Here is a 27,052-nt window from a genome sequence, read left to right as displayed (position 1 = left end):
TTGGTCGACTGTTCTCGGCACGGTTTTCTTACCCACATTTCATGTTTATTAGGGCTATTGACGGTAGTTTGATTAACATTGTCATTATTGGTGGCTTAATTCAAAATTGGCTCACAGTAATTATTATTATTTTTTTTACTTACGCACAGTTTCTGCAGTAGAGGTCCATAGCAGAAGGTCTATTTACGTTTGGTGTAAAATCTATACGAATCAATCAATCACTCATATTTATTTGTGAAACATAGGTTAAGACGAGTAATTTATAGTAGACGTGATTTAGCATGACCATAATAAAATTGTATCAACCTCAAGAAACGCCTGTGGTTTTCGTTTTGGCATACATACCTATGCCTCCAAACACTTTCTATTTTTTTTAATTATTGAAAAAAATAAGTATACAACAATGTTCTAACTTTAGCGAAAAAAAAAATAATTTAAAAAATATATTACAATCAGAACGGCCATTGTCATGAATCCCTACTCCCTACTAATATTATAAATGCGAAAGTAACTCTGTCTGTCTCTGTCTGTCTGTTACGCTTGCACGTCTAAACCACTGAACTGATTTTAATGAAATTTGGTACAGAGATAGAGTTGACCTTGAGAAATAACAAAGGATAGTTTTTATCCCGCACTTTTGAAGAGCCGCGGGCGAAAAGCTAGTAGAATAATAAGTGTGTTCTCATTGAGTTTTTAAGCGAGACAACAAAATCTGTTTACAGAGTACACGCTCTGTGTACTTAAGATTTGCTGAAAACATGTCTTATTTTCGATGTTGATCAAAACTTTTCATTCAAGTCTTGGTACGTTTTGATCAAACACAGGGGCTCATTAAAACAAGTAGCTGTCAGTCCCTGCGCAGTAAGCTTCAGTATGGATCCGCGATGACGTCACAGCACCGTGAGAGGCATAATTTATAGCTAATAACATCCATTAAGGAGTATAGGCGAGATATTTCGTTGAAGGCCTTCCTGCCATTCGGACCAACAACAAGACATATTTTTGGGTTTTGAACCAATCTACAAACAATCCTTAACAAAAGTTTAAAGGAAAATGTTTCTTGCGAGATGTCTAAAACAAAAGAACACGGTGCTGCTCGCTATCTGTTACTTGTACTTGGCTGGGCACACTACCGCGTGTATAGATTAAAAAGCCTCATTAAAGAGGATGGGAGTTATTTAAAATTTGGAAAGACCCCTTATCTAATACATCGGCAGATTAAAACAAACAATTTAATTATTTTTTTTGTATAATTTAATAGTAAATCTTTTTAAGATACGTGCTTCCTTCTCATTGATTGATTGATTCTACGGTTGATTTTTATCTGTGGAAATGTTGTTTTGGGCTTAGGAAACGATACCTTTTCATTATTTTTCTTGTTTTTTAATGATTTGATGATCAACCATTAACACATCGAAACGCTTATCAGGAGGTACAAACAGCATTGGAGTATACGTTATATGTTAGTTTCGTGAAGATTGTTTTTCACTACCAAAAACACCCTTTTATTACTGAAGTTTCAATATTTGTCATAATAATAAGAAGAAATAAAAAAGTATCCAATTTAAACAATATTTTTGAAACATTTATTTCGAAACAAACTTAAAATCAACGAATTCTGTTAACAATGCCTACAACTAATTATTTATTATTTTTCTTATAAATATATTGAGCTATTCGCAGATTATTATTACTCTCGTGAGAGCCGGCCGAGTCAGGCGTAGCGATGCTGCTCCCAAAAAATCTGGAGTCGTTGGGAGTGACTGCTTTTGTGTTCGGGAACGACCAGTCTAGTGACTTGGCTCTCCTTCTGCTCTCATTCAACCGCTCCTGCACGTGAGTCAGTTGTTTCCTGCACACCGTATATATCCAGTCATCCGAATTCGACCGTCTTTTCTCAGTGCTAGAGATTTCATTAACTTTCTCTGAGACAGAGTTTGTTAGGTTTAGGAAGCTTGGCTGTCCCGACAGTTGTCCCAGTTGTCTTCTATGGTACCTCGTCCTCAGCATGTTGCCCCTCTCGACCTCTTCTCTCCTGGCCAGCCAGTAGTAATGCGTGATGGGGTCCCGCGGTCCCCAATGCCGGGATGGCTTAAACGATGACTTCAGCTTCTGCGGAAGAGCAGAGTTTCCTCTAAGACAGGAACTATTGTTGTATTCTGAACATGATTTACTGAAGACAAGGCTGCGACCTTAAATTTAAGGTAATAGGAAAAGCATATTAGCCGTCGCTTAGGGAAATGCTTCAGCATTCGCACGTGCATACCAAGTGACCTGGCTATAAGGAACTACTTATCGTTTATTATACACTAAAGACTGACTGCTCAATGTAATATTCAACACCATGATATCCTTTTTATTTATTAAAGTAAATAAATAAAGTAATTTATCTCTTGTATACGACCTGGGTCAAGGCTGCCATTAAATTGTGTTTTAATCGTAAAATCTCATTTTCCTTGTTAGAAAAACATGTTATGAGTAACAGGATACCATATGTATAATCCGTTAAATCCTGCTAAAACCTTTCGCTATAGCAATTAAAAGTCGTATTAAATACACTCGTCATTCGCAATTTCATTTCACTAATTAGTAATTTTTCAATCGCAGGGGCTATTCATTAATATCAGAAGTACTTAGTTAGCCAAGGTCTAAAATATGAAAACAAAATATAAAAAACGACGCATAGCGTAGAGAATTCCGAAAATTTCCACATTCCATTTAAAATGGCAGAGATACTGGCAGGTTTCATTCCAAGACATGGCTAGAAAATAATGTTCTCACCCCCGCGCAGTCATACTGGACTTGCTTGACGACAGCCACGGATGCAAATGCTATGAACATCACGAAGACCAGAGCAGTAGTCGCGATGATGGTGATGGCCGGCCACGGAGCCTGTGTCCAGGTCTCGTCGAGAATGAACTGCACGGTCACCCACCAGACGGAGAAGGGCGCGATGATGCCGGGCGCCGCGCACCAGCCCAACACCCAGAACTTCGCCATAGGCAAGCCGGTTAGAAACTCAACATCTTCAACTAGAACTTTCCAGCCTGGGAATTAACAATTACAATTATGTATTTTGTCCTTGAAAAGTGACACTTGATGCTATTCATTAAATTGAAATTCTTGATTAAAACCGGTATTCAAAAACGACAGACTATTTAGTATTCTTTAATTCGCTACTTATTTTTACATTTCAGTTCACAGAAGTTTAGTTTAACATTTGTCAGCATGAATCATTTTTTTGGCCACATTATCTAAGTCCGGTAAGCTAAGAAAGGAGATATGAACATTTATATTTAAATTAAAATAAAGACATTTAATTTTTTCCATTGAAACTTTTTGTGCGTGACAATTTTATTAGTGTTAACATTTTTCTCATTTTTTATATCATTATTCCTTACCGTATATGAAGACGAAGGCCAATATCTCCATAACGGTCGCTATACTGATGAGTAAGGGTACAGCGTAGTCCTCCAGCAGGTAGAGGGCAGGCAGTCTGCCGGCCAGCACGGCGAGGCTCGCCACGGCTGCAGACAGGGAGCCCACGAACGATATCAGACGCCATTTCACACCACCCATGCGACGGAAACGATCGAATATTGGGAACAGGAGGTATAACTGGAAGAATAATTAGGTGAAGTAAATAAACATAGTTTTGTGATGTAATTAAGATGATTCCAAAAATTAAAGCTCTAAATCAATACATTTTTTGTACTGCTTAGCTGTATATTATATTCTAAATTGATTTCAACCAATCGTTAAATCAACTCTGCATATCGCGGCCTACTGTTCGACGATTTGCGGGTTCGATCCTAGGTAAGAATAAGCTCATGTGTGATATTTGGGTTTGCTCTTAAATGTTTGTGAAACCCCTCACACCGTAAGGAAAAAAACTCTCTCATATTGAAAGAAAAAATGTCTTGTCTAAGAATGCAATTCTAAATACCGAAAATTCATATCGGCCCTTCCACACAAGATTTTCTGTCTGATCTGATGTTTTTTATCGCAAACGTATTCTTGCTCTTAAAGATATTTCTTAAGCATATATATTCAAGCATAAACACATTGCACAATAAATGTACAAACAATAATTCACACTTACCATACTTATAAGTCCAGATAGCAACAAAATAAAGAATATTAGTAACGGCCATGTAATATCCATATTAGTGTCCTCCCCAATCTGGTAGGTTTGTATGATCACCGCGAATATGCTGAAGTCTCTCTCCGGTTCCGTAATGGAATACCAGAAGACCATGCTAGCCCACGTTGATAGTAAGTTAGCTCCGACTACCGCTAATGCTGTCCTGAAAAAGAACAGTTTTGGAGATCGAGATCTTTAAGTAACAAAAACATGGGTTTTCTTGACCTTCAAGATTTTTGTTTGCTAACAATATCGTCTTTATATGGTAAGATACCTTTGTTAGATTTGTAGGCGTCTAAGCACTTCTTGGGAACTTGATACTGGAATTCACAATTTTTAATAAGCAACAGCTTTAAAGTCAATGGAATACAAAATCGTAATTCTGATTTAGTTCCAATACACAAATCTATACAATTTTTATTTGACTTGGTCTTCGCAATTAGCCTGAGCGCATACTGCTTTGCCGCATTTTATGCGTTTCTACAAGCCTTCAGCTGGAGTTCAACGTTTCCTAGTCGATAGATAATTAATACAGAGTACGTCTTAAATCCAATGCATCAATAATAATTTTCTCTTCATAATATTTACAGATTACATAGCCTATTTTTTCAAGTCAGTCTAGATTTAGCGTGCGTCTCTATGTCACAAATAGAAGCAATGAAAAATGACAGTAGTAGTTCCCTGACCTCGTAATGTGCGACTATTAGCTATTGTGGGGCCTCGAGACGACCGGATCACTCTAGTCAACGCATTAGGATGCGCTCTCAATGCAACAACTAGGGAATTATAACTGATAAATGACGTAATTGAACAATGACTTGATATCCCTTTCAAGACAGTAGATTAGGGAAAGCCTCTTCCAGACGCCAGGCGAAGTGTTATCACTCAAAGAAGTTAGCGTGCCGTGTTCTTTTTTGATTTATAAATACACCACTGCACCAGTCGCCTACCTCTATCTTTTATGTATCTATTCTGTCCATCTAAAGTTTGTCTGTAAGATAAATGTCTGCCACTGTAATTTCATTGATTCATTCTATGGTGTACAAAAAATATTTTATTCTACAGATGAATATCGTGAAAGTACTAAATAACCTCCCTATTCTCCCATGTTTGTATTCACAACTTCTGTAAGTAACATATCAAAAGACCATTTTATGCGGAAGCATTAATTTGCTTGCGAACACGTAACGAGCACTCGACATCCTCAAGGCTCAGGTGTAAGGTGACCGTCCCTGACCACACTCGAGCACACGTGGCAACCGCAGGAAATATCTTTCAGAGCCCGCTAATGAAAATGTTTTGTTCAACATTAACATTAGCGGTTAACAACGACGATAACAAGCACGGTTACGTATCCGCAATGAACGACCCCTATTAAGTAGTTATGGCTCCTATTTTACTCGAAAACGTAATAAGGCAGGACAATATAAGTATGCGTTTGAATACAATTGATTTATTATACTCGTGTTTCGAATTGCCGGCTCATTTTGAGCTATATTCCTACACATAACGCAACTCCGTGACAAAGGCATGTTATGCAATATTTTTATTGAGATTTGAAGACTACAATAGCGGCGACATTACTGAGTGCCATTTGAAAATTGTTATTGACTATTAGTCAGATGAAATAAGCACAAAAGAATGTTCAAATACCTCTGCAAATGTGTTTAGTATAGACGAATGTGAGTGATCTTACCACTGTACGTTGGTGCTGGAATACACAGTATCTCCGGCTGATATCAGATAGCCTCCAGCGATTTGCGTGGACAGCAGAGCTTGTATCAGCGCGCTGTGCCAAATGCCTGGCTCCAAGAAGCTCTTCCAATCGCTGATCTTGACAAACGTGGCCAGATTCTTCGAATCCCCAATACAGGAGAGGACCACTACGGTAAGGACAATGACTACGGGGCCCAACACGTAGAATAACCGTTTCATCAGTTTTACCGGATTGTAAAAACTGAAAAACACTCTGGTAATAAAAGTAGTGTTATATAGTTAGTTAGGTCACAACACAACACAGAAATTTCGTTTACTTGGAAAGCTTAACAAATCATCATTTTGGTAATTATTACAAGACAGATACTAAGGTACCTATATATGTAAGTACAAAAACAACACCGAACATAAGCAAATTTTACTAGATAATCAATATAGGTATTGTAGTTACTTAAGAATTGAAAATCTACGCAAACACGATTAAAGCACACTAATTTGATTGTTAGTCGCCCGGGTGTATTAAAGCAAGCAAATAACAAAAAATCAATGTTACAGCATATACGGAAATTCTTATGGCTGCTATCCGCAGTCCGCACACACTTACTTCAATCCAAAACTTTTTATATTCATTAACTTTAATGGTTTGGAATAGTTAATTCTAATACTTACATAAAAGGAAACACTATCCACAAAACGATCACAATCAGAGCTACTGCTAAAAAATATTCAGGTCTGTCATTGACGGGCGCCATGAATGTCTCTCTGGAACAATACAGTTACATAGTTACCTTAAAATAGTTAAACAAAACCGGCCTTGTTTCAGCCTCATACAAGGATTCATGCTACTTACTTAAGACATGTAGACGCGTTGACTGTATGAACATAGTCTTCCTGAAAGGATATAAAAAGTGTTTTCTTTTTATTTAATTAAAAATTTAAAGTAACAGTACGATAGAGATGAACAGAGGTACTGCTTATTTTTCTAATTTTTTTGCTGACAAATAAATTAGAAAAATAGACAGCAGGGTACAAGTATCAAGAAAGAAAATTGTGACCATTAAAAATATGATGAAATGAAAAGAAAAGTAGCATTGACTAAGAGATGTTACAAATATCAACAATCTTTACCGGGGCAGCGGATTGTCCGAAAGGCATACTGTGACCCCGGTAGACGAACGACAAAGAAAGGATCATGGGTGTGTTTTGCTCAGTAGACATCTATTCTGCTGAACCCAAAGCGGTAAGAGTGGTTTGATGATTTCCCATCCGAAAAAAAAATCTATTGATTCTTCATTCGTCTTTTAAATTTTAAGATGGGAATAGATTTTAACATTAAAAAACAATTTTAAATAAAAAAAATCAACTTACTGAAATGACCAGCTCAATACATTCCCAGAATGGCAGCGAATTACTTATCGTGTACAAAAAGTATGTTATTGTCATTGCTAAATATATAATGGAGTAAACTGACCCAAGGAACGAAATCAGTAGCCTCAGATACCCGACTCCTGAAAGTAATAAAATGGTGATGAGTTTTGACGAGGAATTGGACAGGTCTATTGAGGGAGCTTGACAACTAATTTACTTAGAGTAGCACCTCTCTTCGACTGTAGTGATCTCACCCTAAGATTATGGTGGCACACAGAAAAGAGTTAAGTAGTCAATGCAGAAATTTATTCGTTTTATCAATAGTATTTTTTATTGTATCCACTTTTACAGGCAGTATAAGTGGATTCAAACTTGTATTTGATATTTACAATAGTGGCACACTTATCAAAATTAGCCAAAGCTTGAAGCTTATACCTTTAAAGAACGGCACTGCTCTCCAAATACCAACAGCATCTTGCTGGCTGAGCTGGCCGACGGCTAGCTGGAGGAGTGTGAGCGGCAGAGCGACGGCCACCATGGCCACCGTCACCGCCAGCCCGTACTGCAGGCCGCCGAAGCTGAAGGCCTGGCGCGGAGCCCGCCACGTGGCATTGTAGCCCACAGCAACAGCCGCCGTACACAGGTGTGCTCGGATCAACGGCCAATTTATCCATTCCTAGAAATTATTTCCATTCTTATCCAAGTGCGAGGAGCGGAGGAACTGAGCGAGTACATTGGTTTGGAGGGCACGGATATATCTTTTATCGAGTAGTCGAATAGCTGTTACGTTTTTTGGCCTTATTTAGAGGTTATTGTTACTGCGTTATTTAGAGGTTTTTGGCTTTTAACTTAGGTATATTTTTATTTATAGTCTTACGACAAAACCTCCATTACACATCTATACTAATATGTAAAGCTGAAGAGTTTGTTTGTTTGATCGCTCTAATCTCAGGAATTACGGGTTCAAATTGAAAAAAAATGTATTGAATAGACCATTCATCTCATCCAGGAAGGTTTTAGGCTATATACCATCACGCTGCGACAGGAGCGAAGATACAATGGAAAATGTGGAAAAAAAATGGCAGGTATAAATCATAACTTATATCTTCTAACCACTCGGACGAAGTCGCCCGCAACAGCTAGTTAAAAAATAAAAGTGAGGCAGAAACGCGGTCACACCCAGGCATAAAGTTGATTTTTTTCTCGCGTCGTAGATTCAATGAATATTATTTGTTTTCCTGAAGTTACTGCCATTGTTCAGGAAATAAACAACAATTTAGATTTTTGTTTAAGTAAACTCTAATCCTATAACCTTAGTTACGAATTAAACAATAACGGACTGTTGATAAGTGTCAATATTAAATATTCAGAAAGAGGGATCTATTTGATCGCAGATTGTTTGTTCCAAAAGAAGCAATGGGTTTCAAAGTTTGACTTTATTTAGGTACCTACCTACCAATCTAATCTATGTAATACAAATTCTTGAAATATAAAACAATTGCCAGAAATAAACACAATCTTAAACCTAATATCCGTTAAAAAACCCATCAATGTTTCTCGACTTTTCAAGCAAAGATAATGTTAATTTTGTATATATTTTTCTTTTACTTTAAGTATTTTACTTTTCATCACCTTAAAATTTTACTCTACCTAAGTCCAGCAGTGGACAATATTCTATATTGATTCAAGTCACATGACTTTTCGGGTCAACGGATATAGCGCCAAAATGGATAGATAACTACGTACAAAAATGTTTTTCTGCGTCATGTGCATCAGAATATAACATTCCAATTAAAAATACTGAATCAATACATTATAAAACTTTGAATCTGCACAATTTCTCTTTACGCTTAGTTATAACAAAATAATCGCAAACCTTACAATGTCTAAAGGTGTAGTAGTAAACATTGTCACATCAAGGAACAATGCAATGCGGCACAAAACTCAACAGCTTTGTTATAGTAACCATATAAGGTATCTACGAGTATCGACGTTATAGTTCTATCAAAATTAAATACACGAGATTCTCAGAGCATGAACCTCTGCATTCCATTATTCAAACTAAATAATCAAAATACAAGATACTTGGTTGACACATTTCCGTACGTAATAGTAAAAAAACGAAGTAAAAACTCACCTTTAATTTATAAGAATCGATCATCTCAGATCGTAGTTAACTCACTGAACCCACTATTCACACATAGTATGGATGAAATTCGACGATACCGCGACTGTTGACATAATACCACTGCAGCAAACCCGCTTAGAGATTTTGCAACGTTTTAGATAAATAAGAGATAAAACACCGTATCTATCGGGCGACAGGATCGATCTGCGACGACGGGTTATCAGCTACGTCGCTGCTCTCAAGTGGTCTTCCAGTGTGGACTTGTTGAGTCGTTATCACGCCACGGCTGAAGATACAACTGGAACGCTTCCCGGCCAAGTATGTGACTCACGCGACGGTATTTCAAATAATAGATATTGATAATTTCCCGTACAATGCTCGTTGAGTTTTGTTTACCAACAGAATGCTTAGACCTTTGTATGTACATCACAACGGTAGGTATTTTCAATGTTCTTATTAATATAACATGCATTTCTGATATCCTTTTAGTTATATTTACAAGTTTCGCGTTAGCTAATCGTCCTGAGGACTTAATTGCTTTACCAGTCTAGCGAAATTGATACAAAGGTATATTTTGTTTAAGAGTATTACTAAACCTATTACGTATTATACATTTTCGAAGAAAGTGATTGTGCGTCAATTTATTAGTAAAATGTTGATATACCAGATACAAGCTCAATTTTTGTAATCTACTTAAAGATAACGTTTGCTGTCCGCATTGAATGCAATGATATGCGTGTGAACTAGGTAATCAAAATATGTGTGTCATTTGTAGATAGGTATATAAGTTTAACTCATTTTGTTCCTAGAAGTCCCGCGTTCGCTAGTTTTATTTTCAGTAGCAACATAAAATACCTATTTACATACATTACGGTTTAGTCATGATACATTAAAAATGAAAGACTATGGTGTGTGTGCCCAAAAATTGGTCATCAATACCAATGGAAAATGGCCCGATGAGAGTATCAACTAAGCAAGAAGCGACTCTTAAAGATCTATGTGGTCTTAAAATATTTCATATCAAATTGTATAAAAGTTAAAATCAAAAGTATCTCGTAAAAGTACTCGTAAATATTTAATTCCAATTTAACTACCCACTTCAAAAGAAAATAGAAGGAAACAGTAATCAGATACTTTATTTAAAATAAATAGATAAAAATTCAGTATGCCTAAAACTATAATCAGGTCATGTTTTTTTCTAAAATGTGTCGTGTGATCCAAGTAATGTAAGGGCTAATAGCTGTCCACACGCCCACCACGTCATTGCGCTGCTTGCCCTCCACCAGGCAGTTCCTGGCCTCGTTGACGCTGGCGACGGCGATGATGCCGGATGGGTGCAGCAGCGGCCCGCCCGAGTCACCGCCGCACAAGGTGGGCGCGCGCCCGCATCGGTGCGCCACGCACAGCGCCGGGTACATGTGACCCATTTTCGGACACTTAACTACGACAAGGTCCAATACCTTCAGCGACCTGCGAGTCGGTGGGAGGGGCCTATCTTTCTTCGTTATAACCACGTTGATGCCGTAGCCGACCGCGAGCGCCTCGTGGCCGCTCACCGATGAGTAGTCCACCGCACTGATCTTCGGGAACTCCTTCAGAGTCACTGACGCCGTGTTCAGTAAACCTACGTCGTTCTCTATGAATATATTTTCATCTATTATAAGTCCTTTATAAGCAGGATGTTTATGAACTGACAATATCTCGAACTGTTGATCGTCAGGGTGATTACTACTTTTGCTAGGCAGATCGCTATGATTTCCAATCCTAACAAAATACTTGTAGTGTTCAGGATTATTTTTTGTATATTTTTCTAGAAAGTGGATGCAGTGTGCAGCAGTTAATGTCCACGTAGCGGACAGCACAGAGCCCGTGCAGAAGGTGACACGGTCGAGGCGGCGTCTCGCACTGGGCTTCAGGGTGACCGCCTCCAGTCTAGCGACGTAGAGAAACTCGCTATCCGAGGCGTCTCTGCCTTCAATAATGCGTAATCCTGTCCGAGCGACGTGCAACTTAACAATAGTGAGAAATAATACAATGTAGTACATATTGCATTATTTGATCACATTAAATTCTAATTCCAGCCACATTGTTATTATAAAATATTTATACTTATCATTTCCTGCCCCGTATTTATAATATTTGGGCTTGTATTTTCCACAAAACAAATATATTTTTACATACATTTCATTTCATATCACGGTCGTAAACAAGCGCCAATAACGACTATGCACTCTCGTACAAAATGAACTACATTGTGAGCACGTTAATATTATTTTTCCTACTACGAGTCGACGGCGTGCCTTCTGGTTTCAGAATCTTAAGCAACAGAAAGGCTTATGTACATGAGTACCCGTTTATAGTAAAACTAGAGCGACAGGTAATTATTTCAGGAATAAGCGACGTTGATGCGGCAGATAGTGTGCACATATGTACTGGCACCGCCTTGTCGACTACGTTGACGCTGACGGCCGGGCATTGCATAGATAGCACGAACCCTTCAAAGGTCCTCACCAACAACCTGAGAATTAAATGTGTGATTCGCTACGGGATAGCCGGGACCGAAACAGTAGACTTGATGTCCACTATCCGCCACCCCAGCTACAAGGACCGGCCGCGTAGTTTCCAAAACGACATCGGTCTCCTGAGGACTACTGCAATGCGGCTTAATCAATTCGGGACACTCAGCCCATTGGACATCAATATGGTAGGGGGGCAAGAAATAAGTTTCGTCGGTTATGAGTCTTTTTATGAAAATTCTTCGTTGATAGCCCCTTCTCGTAGGCAGATAAGTTACCCAAAGAAGGTGTTGAGGGCTAAAATCATTCGGAGTGATACGAGGAATGCAACAACTGTTCCCGGGGTATGCGTGATCAGGCGATGTGTTCCGTCGTCGGTACAAGTGTGCCCAGAGGCTTCGGGCAGCCCGATGTTACATGCGAGCGGAATAGTCGGAATCAACACTGTGAGTTTGGGAAACTTTTTTTTCTGCTCGACACAAATAAAAACTGGATTAATTGACACCGGTATAATAACACCAACGAGCCCATACTCCGACTGGATACGTCATAATATTAATAGAGATATGTATAGCATGATATCAAAGTAAGTGAAGTGATTTTTATGTAATATCCTTGTTGTTTTGTTAAAATTAGGTACCTGCGTAAATTATACGATCGTGATGAAAATTTTGGAAATACTTGGTAGTCTTCCCCACTTGCTTATTTTAAAAAATATATTACATTTTGAATGTTAAGGAAATTCGGAACTACTTACGATGTAATTGACGTTGTTACACGTTGTTGATTATCTTAAAAATTTTGCTATCGCCCAATTACGTAGGTACCTACTTGTGTTTTACAGGGAAATAAAACACAAATGTAATTTTTAAGCTTTATTGTAAAATAATTATCTTAACCACTAGTCAGTAACTACATCAGAAGTAGGATCTAAGGTGCAATATTGATAACACATATATTTTTTGTGTAAAACGGTCACTTGAAGTAGGTAGATATCAATAAATTGTTCGTACTATAATGTTTTTGACTAATAACACTCATTTTCTGTGAAACAGTGGGATTAAGAGAGCGTCATAAGTGAGAGTATTAACTCAGTGACACAAAATTAACAAACAGTATAATTATTATTATTTATAATTAAAATCATTAAAACGACGTCTTTAGATGTTGAACACCGGTGATATTATGACAATCACTTTCCCACGATAACACGTTATTTAGCAACAAACAGACGCCAATTTAATAAGGACTAGAACATAAGTTAAACACGATTTAACATTGTAAACTTATGATCAAAAAGACATTTCGATAAATCTATCTAATAATAAATAAATTCATTTTTAAAATTATACTCTTAGTCAGACCACAAAAGGTGAAACTTCGCGTTGAAAACCGATGGTACATAACGTTTTATTATCAAGTTGTTTTATATTGACTACAGTCACTAGTTTAGTCGGGGCGACAGTGGCGCCACCTAGCGACAAGGTTTTATACAACTCTTCCTCAGTACTAATGAGTTATGACCATCGCCTCTTATTTAGATTCCATCTCATTTCTGCCAAACCATAATCATTCACATCGATTTCCCTTTTCCTTTTATTTTCCTTAATAATATTCCAAGCATCAACGAGCACACTTCATTCGAATTTCCACTCTTTAAGTCTTTAAATGCGGTCTTAATCTAAAATTGCTGATCCAATACCACATTTTGCGATAACTTTCCATTTTCCGAAGAAGTTTGACCGAAACAAAAGTTAGTATTAGATATCTACTGGTTAAGGAAGCAAGCCGGGGTCGTGGCATCGCGTGATGAGTACTGACACAAGAAAAGGAACGAAATTCCGGGTGGAATTATTAGCCACACCATCACCAGCTGGTTACGTAAAACACACGATTATAATATATATATAAACTATGGCATGGGACGACAAAAAAGCCGGGCACACTACCGGCCCCTTCACCTTCCCACAGACACAACAACAAATCTATAAAATCATCGTAAAAACTGATAGCTAATCGTTGTTTCGAATATTGCTGATATACAATAAAAACTTAGCAATAATTATATATTTATACAGACTTATAGGTACCTAAAGTCAAAGCAAACGACACAATATAAACAATATGAGAACATGCACCAATATCATTGACAATTAACTCCACCCGGTGACCTACTATAAACACTTGAATAAATTGTACAACAATAATAAAATTCCTCTATTTCTACAATATCAATGTATTATATTCGTAATTAGATAAAATAGTCCAATAAGCGTAATACAACAAGCTAGTCGGGAAGCTATTGTCAGTAGGGTGGAACAGATTCGAGCCTGTGCCTGATAGAAAAGTAGTCAAGCGGCGAAATAAATCGCTTACGCAGCTGTCAAAAATAGTCTTAAAACTAAGACACACAACTTAAATACGACTGTATGTAGAGCCTATTTCTGCATTGAAAAGCATAAACACTTGAAGCAGCCAATCCACATGATTTTGTTAATTAAAAATTCTCGTAGTCATAGCTACGTGTTTCGATGTGTCAGTTTTGTAAATTCTGACAAGAACTGTTTGATGTTGCTTTTTTAAGATTCAGAAGTTGTACATTTATTGAGATTTGTATTACGAGAATTCCCTGGCAAGTCAGAAACATAAAGCGCTGTATAGAAAAAACCGCTTAAAGTATATGTTAATATTATTGTTGAGTTATGGACTTAAACTAGATTCACCTACTTATAAGAGTCAGAATACTGACTTCGAAACGTCAGTCTAACGACAGTGGTAGACATCCTAAAGATATGGACTGACCTCCGCGGGACGGAGGCCGAGGGGACATTGTAAAGTCACAAAAATTACACATCGATCGTAGATAAATGTAAACATACGAATATTATGACACCGTCAACTATGGGGCTAACTTTAGAGGAACAGAACCACATCAATTTATCCGATATTTTTAAATATGTTTTAGACACGAAACCGATTATAATTACGTTTTTTAATGTAGACAACACTGAAATATTAATGCAATTATTTTTTAATGTTTCGTATAAGCCACGTTAATAAAGATGAAAATTCTATAACGTCCTATTATCTCCGCAGAAAGATGATGTAAGTATTTTTGTCTTCTCTGTATACCTAAAGCATCTGAATCATGGGACCAGAAGTATTAAAGTGATTGTTTCGACTATTTATTCTAGAAGAATCCACGATATTAGAAACCCATCTTTATTGGTACATCACGCGGTTTATATTTTAATATCGATAATATAACAGCCTGACAAATATTATACTTAATATTATTGAATTAAATGTTGCTCAACATATAGTAAGCATGCATGTCCGTGATCAAAAGCCCGTCGTTTGTGAATCAGTCAAAAAGTCCTGTAAATCTGTTATCGTAATGTCTTATTCTGTGTAATATTTATCAATGGATACTCAAAGAAATAGAAAATTTAGTTCTAAAGCGACTTCCGCAGTATGTGGCCGCCATTTTTGTTACTTGTATCCACTGAAAATACATTAAATCCTAATATATTTATCTGTTTAACAATATTTGAATCGTATTTGCTTAGCTTGAGCGTATTGCTGTACATTAATTGATAGGTGTATTATATTCGATGACAAAGTCTACACAAAGTTCTAGCAATATTGATGTCTACGCGTCGTATGCAAGCTACGGTAACCGCACGTGTCCAAATATTAAATTACTTTACATTTTATTACTTTCCCGAATGACTACATTAAAAATGTAAGTGTGTTGTGTTTTTAGATTTGGATACGCGCTTTTACCATAACTTTTCAATGTCAATTCCAAGTGAGTCACAATTTCATTGTTGTAGTAAATTAATACTTATAATAGTTATCCAGTGCAAGTGCGTTCCTTCAAGTTAAATAGTCAGGGAATTTTATGTTTCATTGTTTCATAGATATTTTAGGTGGTATTGACAAATTTAAAAGTTTATTTTTGCTAATCGTGTTTATTTTAGTGTCTATAGTTGTTCACTGTTTAATCGGCCTGCCGGTAGTATCCGGGGGCGCGGTGGTCGCCTAGGGCGCACTCCCTTATTCAGAAAGCCTGTGCGTGGCGACACACGCCGCAGCCCAGCGCGAACTCCTCGCCCGTAGGAGGGTGCTGCACGTGTAGAGGACATTCCTCAGACGAGCCTGGTAACTGCTCGCCTTTGGGACCTGAGTAAAATGGAACATTCTTTTTAGTTTATTTTTAATATTTTTCCATTTATCAATAAATACTATTAAGAATAGGTACTGATCAGGATAGATTAAGTATTAGATTAGGATAAAGAAGATCTGTCTCAAAATGTTTTATTGACAACTCTCACTAAATTAGACTTTTGTGCCCAAGGAGTTGCTGAGTTTTTAAGACTCCGTAGAAAAAAAAATAAGACAATTTTTAATATATATCAGGTTTTTAATAAAACAATAGTGTTTGTGTACATACCAGCTGGGCACTGTGGCAACTGTAGCTTGGGGATGTTGGTGACTCGTTGGAAGTCATCGTGACACGCGTTGCAGAAGTGCGACGTGCCGAAGCAGAAGAATACTGCCACCTGTACATAATAATGTCTATATAACAAACAGATAATAATTATAATAGTACATGAGTATTTACAAAACTAACGCAGCAATCATACCATTAACCCAATTGGCGCTATAAGACCAATTTAACTACTAGAAACACCTTTAACAGAACACGAAAAAATCAGTCTGTAGATCACTTCAAAAGCAATACAAAATACAAAAAAGTCGACAAAAGTTTCACACTCGACACACACAAAAGACACAATTTCTTAAAATCAAACCAATAATTCGGATTTCGGGTCAAACAATTATGATCATCTAACCTTATGCATAGGTACATTAACAAGCATTAAATATCTGACCCTGGCCGTGACTTAGACAAAAGCAAAAGGTACACAATAACAGTCATACCGAGCAGCAATATCGGCACTTGTACTCGAGGAAGTCAGCGCCATGTTTGGGACAGTTCCTGGCGCCGGCGACGTCGCTACACGCGCCGCAGATCAGCTCGGCCGGCTCCCACCAGCCGCTAGTCTCCGCCTCGCAGCGAGCGAGACCGCCGAAGTACGCCTGCCAATGAAAATATACACGTTTTAAATATCTATTTATAATAAGGCAAAACTTGAGTCTGACAGAAATAGGAAATAAAGTCAATTTCTGCGAAAAGATTGTTTAAGAGTGTCTTCAAATTATTTTCTTGGACAATCAAACAATCGTTCTTAGACACAAATTTTAATGACAGAACACTAATCGTATGAAACTTCACAGTATTAGTGTTCTGTCATGAAAATTTTTGTCTACGTCATCTAATCAACTTTTTCATGAGCTTGAAAAAATATGAACACCCGGTTGGTATCCTTATTGTTTTTCTTTTTTCATTCAAGTATACTATTTAGTTGCAAGGAACATGGACGTATAGAAATCTAACATTATTTTCTGTACGTACTTTATCGCAGTTATGGCACACGTAGTAGGCATATCTTTCCATGGCGTAGGTCGCGGGGTCGGGCAACACACGGCCGCGCGCACCGCCGGCTAGAGCCAAGCCTTCGTACTCCAGCCGCATCAGGGCCTTGCGCTTCACCTCCTCGTACAGCCGACGTATAGGAGCCAATAACTCTTCCAGAGTCCAGTGGCATATGTCCTCCTAAACGTTAAATAGAAGATCACAGAATCGGTTATTGTGGTACAACTTTTTTTTCCACGTATATAGTGATTAGGTATTCAAGTAGTAAACAATGTAACTATGTCTACAAAGTTTTAAAGTATCGTTAGAGAATTCTTACCTTGCATATGGGGCATTGTGAGAACGAAAATGTTATTCTGGGGCCGATCCATTTGTTGGCGAGGACTTTCTTGCAGCAGTGCAAATGAAATACGTGCCCGCATTTCAACTGGAAATAAATTATTGATATATAATGACAATGTCTGGAAAATATTATTTTTGTCATTGTGCATTGGTTAGAACTACGCAACAGCCGAATTTCGCTACATATCCGATTTTATATAAGCCTTAGCTTCCTACTAATTTTCTACAGTAGCTAACTGTGATAAAAATTGGATGATATTATGTAAAGGGAAAATAAGAAAACATGACAATTATTTAAATATTTATTTAATACAAATGTTACGTAAGTTTTCATCTGGCACTTATAATGTGACTTGTAATCCACGTAAGATAAGGGCTTATGGGAGTCAACTTTCCGGTGTCTGGGCGGCGAGATCTCAATGGGACGTAGCAGTCTTTTTCGGGGTTCCAGCTGGTGATGGCGATGAGGCCGGCGGGGTGGATGAGCGGGCCGCCGCCGTCGGGCCCGCATAGCACCGGCCGCTGTGTGCTACAACGCGAAGCAGCGCACACCACCGGGTATATGCCAGTCCCTTTCGGACACTCCACTAAAATCACCGGCAGCACCTGCAGAGGTTTGTTATCAATCCTCCTCGACCGGTTCGAACTTACGCCGTAACCGATCGACTTCGCTTCATGCCCTAGCAAGCCACCGTAATCTATAGCACTGACCTTGACGTATTCTTTTAAAACTAATGGATCAGTGTGGACCATAGCGACGTTATTTTCTAAATATGTTTTACCGGTGAATGTCAAATCTTTGAAGGCTGGATGCTTGTGGAAAGCTTTGATATCGACTATTATACCAGAACTGTTCTGCGCTCCAGCACTAGCGGGTGTAGCTACAGAAGCTGCCCATATCACATTCTTCCTTACTACATCTTTTTCAACCAATCTGTTTGCGGCACCGACGCAGTGGCCAGCCGTTAAGGTCCATGTCTGAGTGAGCACCGCTCCAGTGCACACGTGTTTCCTCTCGATCACTCGATCTGTATCTCTGGGTGGAGCCCCCGCATATATGGACATTATTTTCACTACGTACGGATAATCGCTCTCAGATGCGTCCTCGCCTCCCAAAATACGTAAATTGAATGACCAGGCTTTGTGCATTGAAATTAATAACGAAAATAACACAGTAACTTGCATGATACTCTCGATTAAATTAGTTTTCACATCGTATATTGTATTTTGTACACAAGTTTCCTACTTTTCATACTCAACTGTATAGCTAAGACGAGTAAGTATGGTTCACAAGTAAAATTTTATATTTTTATGAATAGTTTTACGACACGAGGGAAATTGAATACCTGCAATAACAGTAAAACTAAGCAATAATTCATAACCGTTGCGTAACTTTTGGACGACAGTGACATAATGTTATTAAAAATTGTTAATAACTGAAAATAATTTATTCTTTTTTTTAGTTAACATTCTAAAAGTGACGCATAGGAGTTAACCTCGGAAACCTTTTTTGCAATTAATTTGAATATTCATACTTTCACTCCTGTTTTAAAAACTTACTATACACGGTGATTTTTTAGACCTCTTACAAAAGGAGCCCAGTTCATGCATCCGACGTAAAATACCCCTAGGCGCAATTATTTTTTTTTTATCATCAACTAAGACAATAAGTTCGAAGAAAATTTAAACGAGTGAAATCTGAAAATTCTCTTAAAAATGATAAAAACGCCGCCGCCCGCACCTCTCACCATTGTTACAAGGCTCGGACCGCGCTCGCAACAGAGCTGTGTTTCTAAAAAACTACGAATTGCATCATAATTTTGAATAAAAATTGCATTTTAAATTTATTCAAATCTCATAAATACCTATTTTTTTTATCGTGAACGTGTTCTAGTCATTGGATACATTAACAGGGCTGCTTTTGTAAGACGACTAAAAAATCACGGTGTATACTAAACTGGTAGCCTCAAATCTTTATAAAACTATAGTGTTATATCAGATTCAGGAGGAGGTCGTGGCTAAGTTATAACCGCATAAGTGATTCGATCACAGGTTAAGCTAAGCTTGACGCGGTTGGTCCGTAGATGGTGTGTGGGTGACCATCTTTGTCATAACGAGTTCCTCCGTGTTTCGGAAGGCACGTTAAATTGTGGGTCCCGGCTGTCTTTCCTACATCTTTGACAGCCGTTACAGGTAGTCAGAAGCTTGAAAAGTCTGACAACCAGTCTAACCAAGGGGTATCGTGTTGCCAGGTAACTGGGTTGAGGAGGTCAGATAGGCAGTCGCTCCTTGTAAAACACTGGTACTTAGCTGAAAACGGTTGGAATGGTAGCCGACCCCAACGCAGTTGGGAAAAAGCTAGGCCGATGAGTGTTATATCAGATTCGTTTGCTTACCTGTATAGCAGGTGCCGCCTGTAGGGGGTCGGTGAAGCAGATCATGCACATATCGTCGGCGTCCTGCCTGAGCGGCGTCACGTCAGGCCCGCCCGCGCAGCCGAACAGACACGGCAGGCAGTCACGCTCACCCCGCACGCCGCCGCACGGGTGGGTGCATGGTAATACCCGCGTGCAAGCCTCTTTGCCGTGGTCCTGGGTACATATATTAACGATTTAAACTTTCAATGTTGTTTTTTTATGTATTAGAATTATTTAGTTCACCCACGGATTTTGAAATCTATGCCTGTGCTAATAAAGGATATCGATAATTCTAATCGATAAATCGATTTGAGATTGAGATAATGTTAAGTGACAAATTTTCTTGATACCTACCTGAAAGTAACCCGTTGAAATTAAATTTGCAATCTCTAATGCATGATTAGCAGAATTTAATCTAGTTTTATTTCTAACTTACGTACGTAGCTAACATTACCCAGAAAACGTCTTTATAAAATGTTATGTCAGGTTTTTGTTGACATTACGTGCTAATTACCTGGCACTGTTGATCAGCACACACGTTGCCAATAGCTAGCAGTCCCGAGTTTCCCCTAGTACCACAGAACCGGCACATGCCAGTCAGTCCCACTGCGCCCGTCAGCATGTTCGAGCTCTCTCCGCCAGGGTTGTCACACACGCCGCCTTCCAACCCTCGGAACTCAGCCAACGCTTTGAGCGTTCGCCGGTCGACAAGAAGTAGAAGCCAGAACAATTTAGCTCTGCCGCAGCCCTCGTGAATATCGATGCGAATAGCACTTTCTTCTTCCTTGCAAATCTGAGAATTTGAATTTGATTGAATTAATTCACACATTGACACTGATGGATTCAAACGGAGTAGCGCAACTTAATAACATAACATTTATAATACACTGCACGTTTGCTTTACAGAATCATTCCCAGTTCATTTTATGCCTCAAACACAGGTTCAACCTAGTTCAGGAAAATTACACATTGCCTTTTTATATAGTAAAATTTTGTACAAATTGAAGTAATAATAAACAATTTACTTGATCTCAGATAAACGACAAATGATGACACATTGAATGGGATAGTTCTATCATAACCTTCACCAATACCAAAGGTTAAAGGTGCATTTATATCTCCATAACTACTGACCTGTCTATGATGGCTCCTAGCAGCTCTGTTAAGATGTAAGAACCGGTCGCACTCGGCGCACAGCGGGCCACAGGTGCGGCAGTCGATGACGGCGGCCGTAGAGCCGTCGTCGTGGTTGGCGCAGTGCGAGCGACCGTCGGCCTCGCCGCGCCGGGACTCGCGACCCTCGGGTGAACCGTTGATACTAGAAAACAATGGACTATTTTAGAAATTAAGTCATTGCTGCTATTACAGCTAGGCCTTGGAATATTGATTGGGATCAAGAAATCAAAGGCTTTTTCATAATATTCCTTTACGTATTAGTTAATTTTAAAGTCGGAAACAGTTTTTCATGAGACCGTTTTCACAACACAGGAAGAAAAAACTCTTATAGTGAAAATTCTAGGCAATCTGATTATAATGTGAACTGAAACTCATAAACTGAAAATATATATTGACTTTTACTGTTGCCTCCAAACATTCGACCTCTCTCCCACTTCATCTACGCTTAGACTAGCAGCAAAACAAAATGCACGAAACTTACAGTTCAACATAAGACTGTTCGCAAATACAGAGCGCAGCTAGCGCCACCCACACGGTGGGCGTGGCCACGCTCCTGATTGGTCGCCGGTCCACTTCAGGCATCTGTGCCACTTGAGACACGTAGTTAGCTAGCGCTTGACGTGTCTCCAGACCCCACGCGGGGGATACTTTGTCCTAGAAAAAAGTTAATATTACGATATTGTTTCGCATTTTACACTTCTTTTTTAGGTAGGTACTGAACAAAAAGAAGAATTTTATCATTATTAGTGACTAAATAATTTTCTTCTTTTAAACTGACAAAATATACTAAACACTTTAAAATCCAGAGTTTTAGTTCATTACCTAAACGAATAAAATAAAGAAAAGTAATTATACTAGACGACTAAATCTCGTTAAAAAATACTGAAAATTTAAAGCCTCATTTCGTACACATTTTGTACAAAAATCGAGACACTATTTATTTTTTTAAATATTCTAGTACATTTGCTACCAAACTTTAGTAAAATATGCAAAATATCTTTACCTCAGCCATATCAGACAGTAACTTTGCAACTAGATGCGCATGTTTCTTTGTAGTCTCTCCTCTCATGAACCATGTCGCGGGCGGCGCTTGTATCACGCTGTTGCCCATCATCACGGAGGCCTGGCTCATACTGCTCGCGCCCTTGACCTTCACTTGTAAGGTGATCGCTTTGCCCAAGTAGCAGACCAAGTGGTCGAGTAACGTCACTCTGAAAATAAAGAGCATGTTTATAGTCGTCCCGAGTTGTTTCAAGCCGTTGGAAATCCGACATATCTCTACGCTGTACTCTCGACGTGGGTGTCATTAGCGTTTCACCTCGTAGAGCAATGAAAAAGGGCGGATTCCCTTCTTCAAAAATTCCTTACCTGGAATTCTTTTCACTTCCATAGTTTACAGCGGCTAGCATTTTTTGCGGCGGTATTTCTGTGATCATTCGTCGGAGCAGCGATATCACCTGTAAGAGATTAAAATAATTATGTCTGGTGTCAACTACTAGTACGATAAGGTGACATCAATATAAAATAACTATTTATGGCCTAGCATAGTGTATTCATCTTTCTATATGTATGGCTACCGAATCTTTATATATGTATTTTTCGGTATTCATTTCATAGTTTGTAAAATATTCTAATCGTTTGATATATCATACAGGACGTCTGTCGGGTCCATTTGCAGTAATATAAAGACATAAGACTTGGTTAAAAAAATCTATTCTTGGCTCTCAATAATGTTTACACAAATAGAACTTTAAAACATTTGCAAAAAGAAGTATTTGCAAGCAAAATGAGTAAGACCTGAGGCTAGACAATAAGGATTGGAAAAACAATAAAGAAAAACGAAATAATGTATTTTAGTATACCTGTCGTTGCACGCGATCGCTGCCAGTATGGAAGAGCGCCAACAAGTCAGCGAGCAGTTCAGTGCGTTGAGCAAGATGTGCGCGTCCCACCGCGCTCCCACTCAGCGCCAACAACTGGTGGTAGAGATTTTAGCACATTTAATACACATTAAGAAAAAAGTTGGTTTTGATCAGAGATTAATGTTATAAAGGGTTAATCATTGATTTTGCTAAAGTCTCACAATTCACAGTATAATAAAATAAGCGGTTTTTATTAAGGAAATAAAGAGAAGCCCACAAAGACAATTAAAACTGGTACATTTGTGGAACCAAAACCTCAGATTACACGGCGTAGGGTGGTGTTCTTACATTATGATGTAGGTAGGTAAACAACAAAAACAAACAGCCGACTTCAATCAAGGAACTGCTAATTGTCCACTTGATGATTTTTTATGAAAACAAATGACCGACATTTCACATTAAATGGAAGTTATCAAAATTGTTTCATCCAACACGAAGTAATAAACCTACAAGAAAAACAAAATGCAGTCGAGAACCTCCTTTTTGATGTAGGTTGAAAACTATGTATAGTTACCGGCACGGATCTTGAGCGCTGACCTTCACCTGCGCAGAAGTGATTTTTTGGGTCCCTTTTGCGATATGAAGTGAGGAGCGGGGCGCATAAAGTGCAGTGATTGGCCGTCATCACAAGACGACGAGTACGCACAAGTGATTGCCGTTTTATTTTACGATGCGCAAAGCGATCTCCACTCTTCCGCCGAGCGCTCAAGGTCCGTGCCGGTAACTATATCTAGTTGTACAATCATTATGTCCTTACCAAGGACAACATCTCGAAGCAGTAGTTGTCCTGCTGGTGCGGCGGCGGGCGCGCGGGCTGCTCCACGGCGGCTCGCTCGGCGGCCTCCGCGCACAGCAGCGCCGTCTCCCAGTCGTCACGCACGCGGGCCGCCTCGCAACCGATCGCGCATACTATGTGCGTCATCACCTACAAAGTTATACAGGGACTGTTAAACTATCATGTAACAGATAGCGAATATATGGTGACAGCTAAACACAAAAATGAAAAGTTTCATTTTGGAGTATGCTTGTAATTCAAATCATTTAATTCATTTTTAATACGATGCAAGTTTCTTTAAATTACATGCACCCTGTGTTACATTAATATAACGATGTTTAATTATAAATATTTCTAACGTACTTGTCTCTGTAAAGTAGTAAGTTTGTGTCCCGCGAACAGTATTCCAACGACGTGTTCACGTAAATCACTATCATCGACGGTTGCCCCATCTTCAGCCGCAGTGGCGCCTTCAGCACCCGACTCGCTGCCACTTCGGTCCCAGTCCAAGAGCTTACCGAAAACCTTGGGAAAAGTGTTAAGATTAATTTACAGACTTCGCATGAAAAACTAAAGAATACTGTCTAACTTAGAAATGGGTTGCCAAATCCGCAAAAACTTTATTTTAAAATACGTAAACAAACTCCATTTTGAATGTTATAAAGTCATGAAATCGTTCTTATTTATAATAAAAAAAAACCAAATCAAATATATCATACCAAGATTATCTATATTTTATTTAAGTACCATAGCAAATAGAAATTGTAAAACCTGCAAGTACTTTACTTACTTGTGACGTAAGCAGTCGGAACACCCTGAGTGTATCAGCTTCGGACATGGCATGCAGGGCCTGCGAGGCAGTCCCCGCCGCTGCGGCGTGCGGGCCCGGGGCCCCGAGCACGCGCACCTGCCGCACGCGCACGGCCGGCTCGGGGCCGCGCAGCTCGCACCGTACACGCACCGACGCGCTACTCACTCCTGAGTGAGTGAAGACTACATCTTACAGTAAGAAGTAACTCGACGGCGCTGATACTTGACATTGATATATAGATGAAAAACAAATTAGGACAATACAAACAAATATGATGAGTACAAAAGGCGGTGTTATCGCTAAAAAGCAATCTCTTCCAGATAACCTTTAGATGGAATTGAATTGTAAATTTTTTGGTTAATTATTAAATCACCGTGACTCTCGCAGTAACTAAGCGTTCGTGGTTCATATATACAATTTTCCTCTGCGGGGATCGAAACCGCAATACTTTGTGCTCAGTGGGTTTGGCGTGATAACCTTTAACTACTCGACTAACCCTGCAGTCTGGTAGATAATAACATAAGGTTACATAATACATAGAAATAAGTAGTTTATTTCCTGTAAAAAATAATTCGTAAAAATAGCAAAATACAAAGCCTTTATATCTTCTTATACAAATAGCTGATAATAACTACTGTGTCTACTTTTGAGTTCTACTAAAGTCAATGAAAAAGATGTATATGACTTAGAACTTTTATCATTATGATAAAATTAGTTTCGTGATATTTCGATCATATTTCGATCCCAGACATATTATTTCCATCAGCATCTATAAATTTGTTTTAATATGTAACCGTAATTACTTACGTTCATACTCACAAAGCCATATTCAGTGCTGTCTTAGGATCAAAAACACTTATAATAAGGCATGCCTAAATTCATATCAAAGGAATCGCCTTAGGTAACCGTGAAAAGTGGGCAATACGGGGATACATATATGGACTTTTTCCGGGAATATCGTACCTTACATGTCTCATACGCCTGTTAATTACTACTACACTAGTTGTAGCATCAATCGTTGAAAACTTAGAGTCCAATTCTAAATTAATGATTTTTTACTTGCATTTAAGTTAGTACTGAGACAAAAAAGCTCTAATTATGAGTTAGTTAATTTGTGTGGATAATTTGACACTTTTTCGTACGGATTCTTTAAAAATTCTGATTTCTAGTAAGCATAACTTAGGAGCCAATTTTGAATGAATGAAATTTTACTTGCAGTTAACATAGTACTGAGAGTAGAAAGCTTTAACGATGAGTTATTTAGGATGAATTCTTAAGACTCACTTGGCATTGTGTAGCAGAGCCACGTGGCGGCCTTGGGGTCCACCTCCACGTCCTGCATGTGAAACATCTCGCTCGAGCCGCCGCTGTACAGGAATGAAACCAGCAAGGTCTTGTTCTGAAATCATTTGATATACACCATATAACTATACCAATAATATAATATCTACATAATGAAAGTATTATAATTACTCTACCTGTTTATTCTAATAATTTATGCAAATACTTTCATGTTTACTTAGACAGCCATTTAGTCTGCTCACATTTGGGAATGAACCATGCATTTTTTATCGTAAAGTGTGTATTCAAACTCAAATTCAAATCATAACAAGGCATAAGTACTAAGATTGCTGAATCATGACAAAGAAAGGAATAAAGTGATAAATAAACATTAATAAACCTGTCACTGTCAAACTTTCATTCCTCTCGGTTTTTGTAAATCAGTGTAACGTGATCAATTCAGTGGAATTATGCATTGAAATCCTGAAAAAGCAACCGTCACTAAGTCGCTACTTACCACAGTGTCCCGTGTATTATCAAGATGGACGCACAGTATATGCGGGCGGTCGTCCGCGGTCCCTCCCGGGTACGTCATCTGTATCCACTTGGCCTTGTTCCTGTCTTCATCGCCTGACTCCCAGAATGTCTCAGTGCTGCCATCTGTGAGGGCTCCCGCCATGCCTTGCCGGGATGATACACTTATGTCGCACCAACCGGTCACGTCAGGACAATTCCAAACATAGCATTCCTGGAAACGCGTTGATTTATCAATTTTGCGATCATATTAAATTGGACGAAAATAAGTTTTTTAGAAGTGGGGAACTATTCTGAGTGTTCCATCCAAATAACAATGTATACATTTTATAACCTCCAGTAAAAAAAAGATTTTATAAATAAAAGAGCTAGCATGAAATACAAAATACAAATGTTTTGTGAACTTTTCCAGTTCGAAC

At 38.5% G+C, this 27,052-nt stretch overlaps 5 protein-coding genes across 6 annotated transcripts in view; 1 reads left to right on the top strand and 4 right to left on the bottom strand.

Moving 5' to 3' along the window:
• Positions 1-1,563: 1,563 nt before the first annotated feature.
• LOC113504186 (sodium- and chloride-dependent transporter XTRP3A-like) lies at positions 1,564-9,663 on the bottom strand. 2 transcript variants are annotated; one of them, XM_026886353.1, is made up of 10 exons: positions 9,366-9,663; positions 7,664-7,904; positions 7,229-7,368; positions 6,711-6,751; positions 6,530-6,622; positions 5,841-6,113; positions 4,103-4,307; positions 3,402-3,618; positions 2,782-3,047; positions 1,564-2,112 (listed from the first exon to the last, which is right to left on the bottom strand). In XM_026886353.1, exons 1-10 carry the CDS (start codon positions 9,387-9,389, stop codon positions 1,642-1,644), a joined length of 1,971 nt encoding a protein of 656 aa, XP_026742154.1. In that variant the 5' UTR covers positions 9,390-9,663; the 3' UTR covers positions 1,564-1,641. The 2 variants fall into 2 exon arrangements, with proteins under 2 accessions (XP_026742154.1, XP_026742156.1); XM_026886355.1 differs by having other exon boundaries at positions 5,841-6,101; positions 9,366-9,662.
• Positions 9,664-10,466: 803 nt separating this feature from the next.
• On the bottom strand, positions 10,467-11,485 carry LOC113504188 (trypsin-3-like). The gene has a single exon (XM_026886357.1). It carries the CDS (start codon positions 11,399-11,401, stop codon positions 10,538-10,540), a length of 864 nt encoding a protein of 287 aa, XP_026742158.1. The 5' UTR covers positions 11,402-11,485; the 3' UTR covers positions 10,467-10,537.
• A 113-nt stretch (positions 11,486-11,598) lies between these two features.
• Positions 11,599-12,936, top strand: LOC113504306 (trypsin beta-like). The gene is made up of 2 exons (XM_026886563.1): positions 11,599-12,318; positions 12,928-12,936. Exons 1-2 carry the CDS (start codon positions 11,599-11,601, stop codon positions 12,934-12,936), a joined length of 729 nt encoding a protein of 242 aa, XP_026742364.1.
• The window catches only part of LOC113504190 (E3 ubiquitin-protein ligase MYCBP2), a 112,462-nt gene continuing 98,147 nt past the window's right edge, over positions 12,738-27,052 (bottom strand). Inside the window, exons 58-74 of the mRNA XM_026886359.1 lie at positions 26,617-26,847; positions 26,103-26,217; positions 24,798-24,985; positions 24,371-24,532; positions 23,990-24,157; positions 23,173-23,286; positions 22,679-22,767; positions 22,314-22,521; positions 21,792-21,964; positions 21,269-21,452; positions 20,649-20,927; positions 20,114-20,308; positions 17,695-17,802; positions 17,355-17,555; positions 16,820-16,978; positions 16,329-16,437; positions 12,738-16,057 (exon numbers count right to left, since the gene is read on the bottom strand). Of these exons, the coding sequence (XP_026742160.1) occupies positions 15,936-16,057; positions 16,329-16,437; positions 16,820-16,978; positions 17,355-17,555; positions 17,695-17,802; positions 20,114-20,308; positions 20,649-20,927; positions 21,269-21,452; positions 21,792-21,964; positions 22,314-22,521; positions 22,679-22,767; positions 23,173-23,286; positions 23,990-24,157; positions 24,371-24,532; positions 24,798-24,985; positions 26,103-26,217; positions 26,617-26,847 (2,805 nt within the window). The 3' untranslated portion in view covers positions 12,738-15,935. The remainder of the gene's footprint in view (positions 16,058-16,328; positions 16,438-16,819; positions 16,979-17,354; positions 17,556-17,694; positions 17,803-20,113; positions 20,309-20,648; positions 20,928-21,268; positions 21,453-21,791; positions 21,965-22,313; positions 22,522-22,678; positions 22,768-23,172; positions 23,287-23,989; positions 24,158-24,370; positions 24,533-24,797; positions 24,986-26,102; positions 26,218-26,616; positions 26,848-27,052) is intronic.
• LOC113504189 (granzyme M-like) lies at positions 17,835-19,142 on the bottom strand. Its single transcript, XM_026886358.1, has one exon. The coding sequence runs from the start codon at positions 18,900-18,902 to the stop codon at positions 18,048-18,050; it is 855 nt and encodes a 284-aa protein (XP_026742159.1). The 5' UTR covers positions 18,903-19,142; the 3' UTR covers positions 17,835-18,047.

This window comes from Trichoplusia ni, chromosome 21 (genome assembly GCF_003590095.1).
Source record: "Trichoplusia ni isolate ovarian cell line Hi5 chromosome 21, tn1, whole genome shotgun sequence".
NCBI lineage: Eukaryota > Metazoa > Arthropoda > Insecta > Lepidoptera > Noctuidae > Trichoplusia > Trichoplusia ni.
The sequence above is the reverse complement of the archived record's forward strand: the minus strand, read 5'-3'. Positions and strand labels throughout refer to the sequence as shown.

Bases quoted from the DNA above. Each gene is read 5' to 3' on its own strand.
- LOC113504186 (XM_026886353.1), bottom strand. From the start codon at position 9,389: ATGATCGATTCTTATAAATTAAAG. The intron at 6,752-7,228 runs GTAAGTTGATTT...ATATCCTTTCAG, and splicing joins GTATTGAGCTGGTCATTTCA to GAAGACTATGTTCATACAGT. The intron at 6,114-6,529 runs GTAAGTATTAGA...TTTTATTACCAG, and splicing joins TGGATAGTGTTTCCTTTTAT to AGTGTTTTTCAGTTTTTACA.
- LOC113504188 (XM_026886357.1), bottom strand. From the start codon at position 11,401: ATGTACTACATTGTATTATTTCTCACTATTGTTAAGTTGCACGTCGCT.
- LOC113504306 (XM_026886563.1), top strand. From the start codon at position 11,599: ATGAACTACATTGTGAGCACGTTAATATTATTTTTCCTACTACGAGTC.
- LOC113504189 (XM_026886358.1), bottom strand. From the start codon at position 18,902: ATGCAAGTTACTGTGTTATTTTCGTTATTAATTTCAATGCACAAAGCC.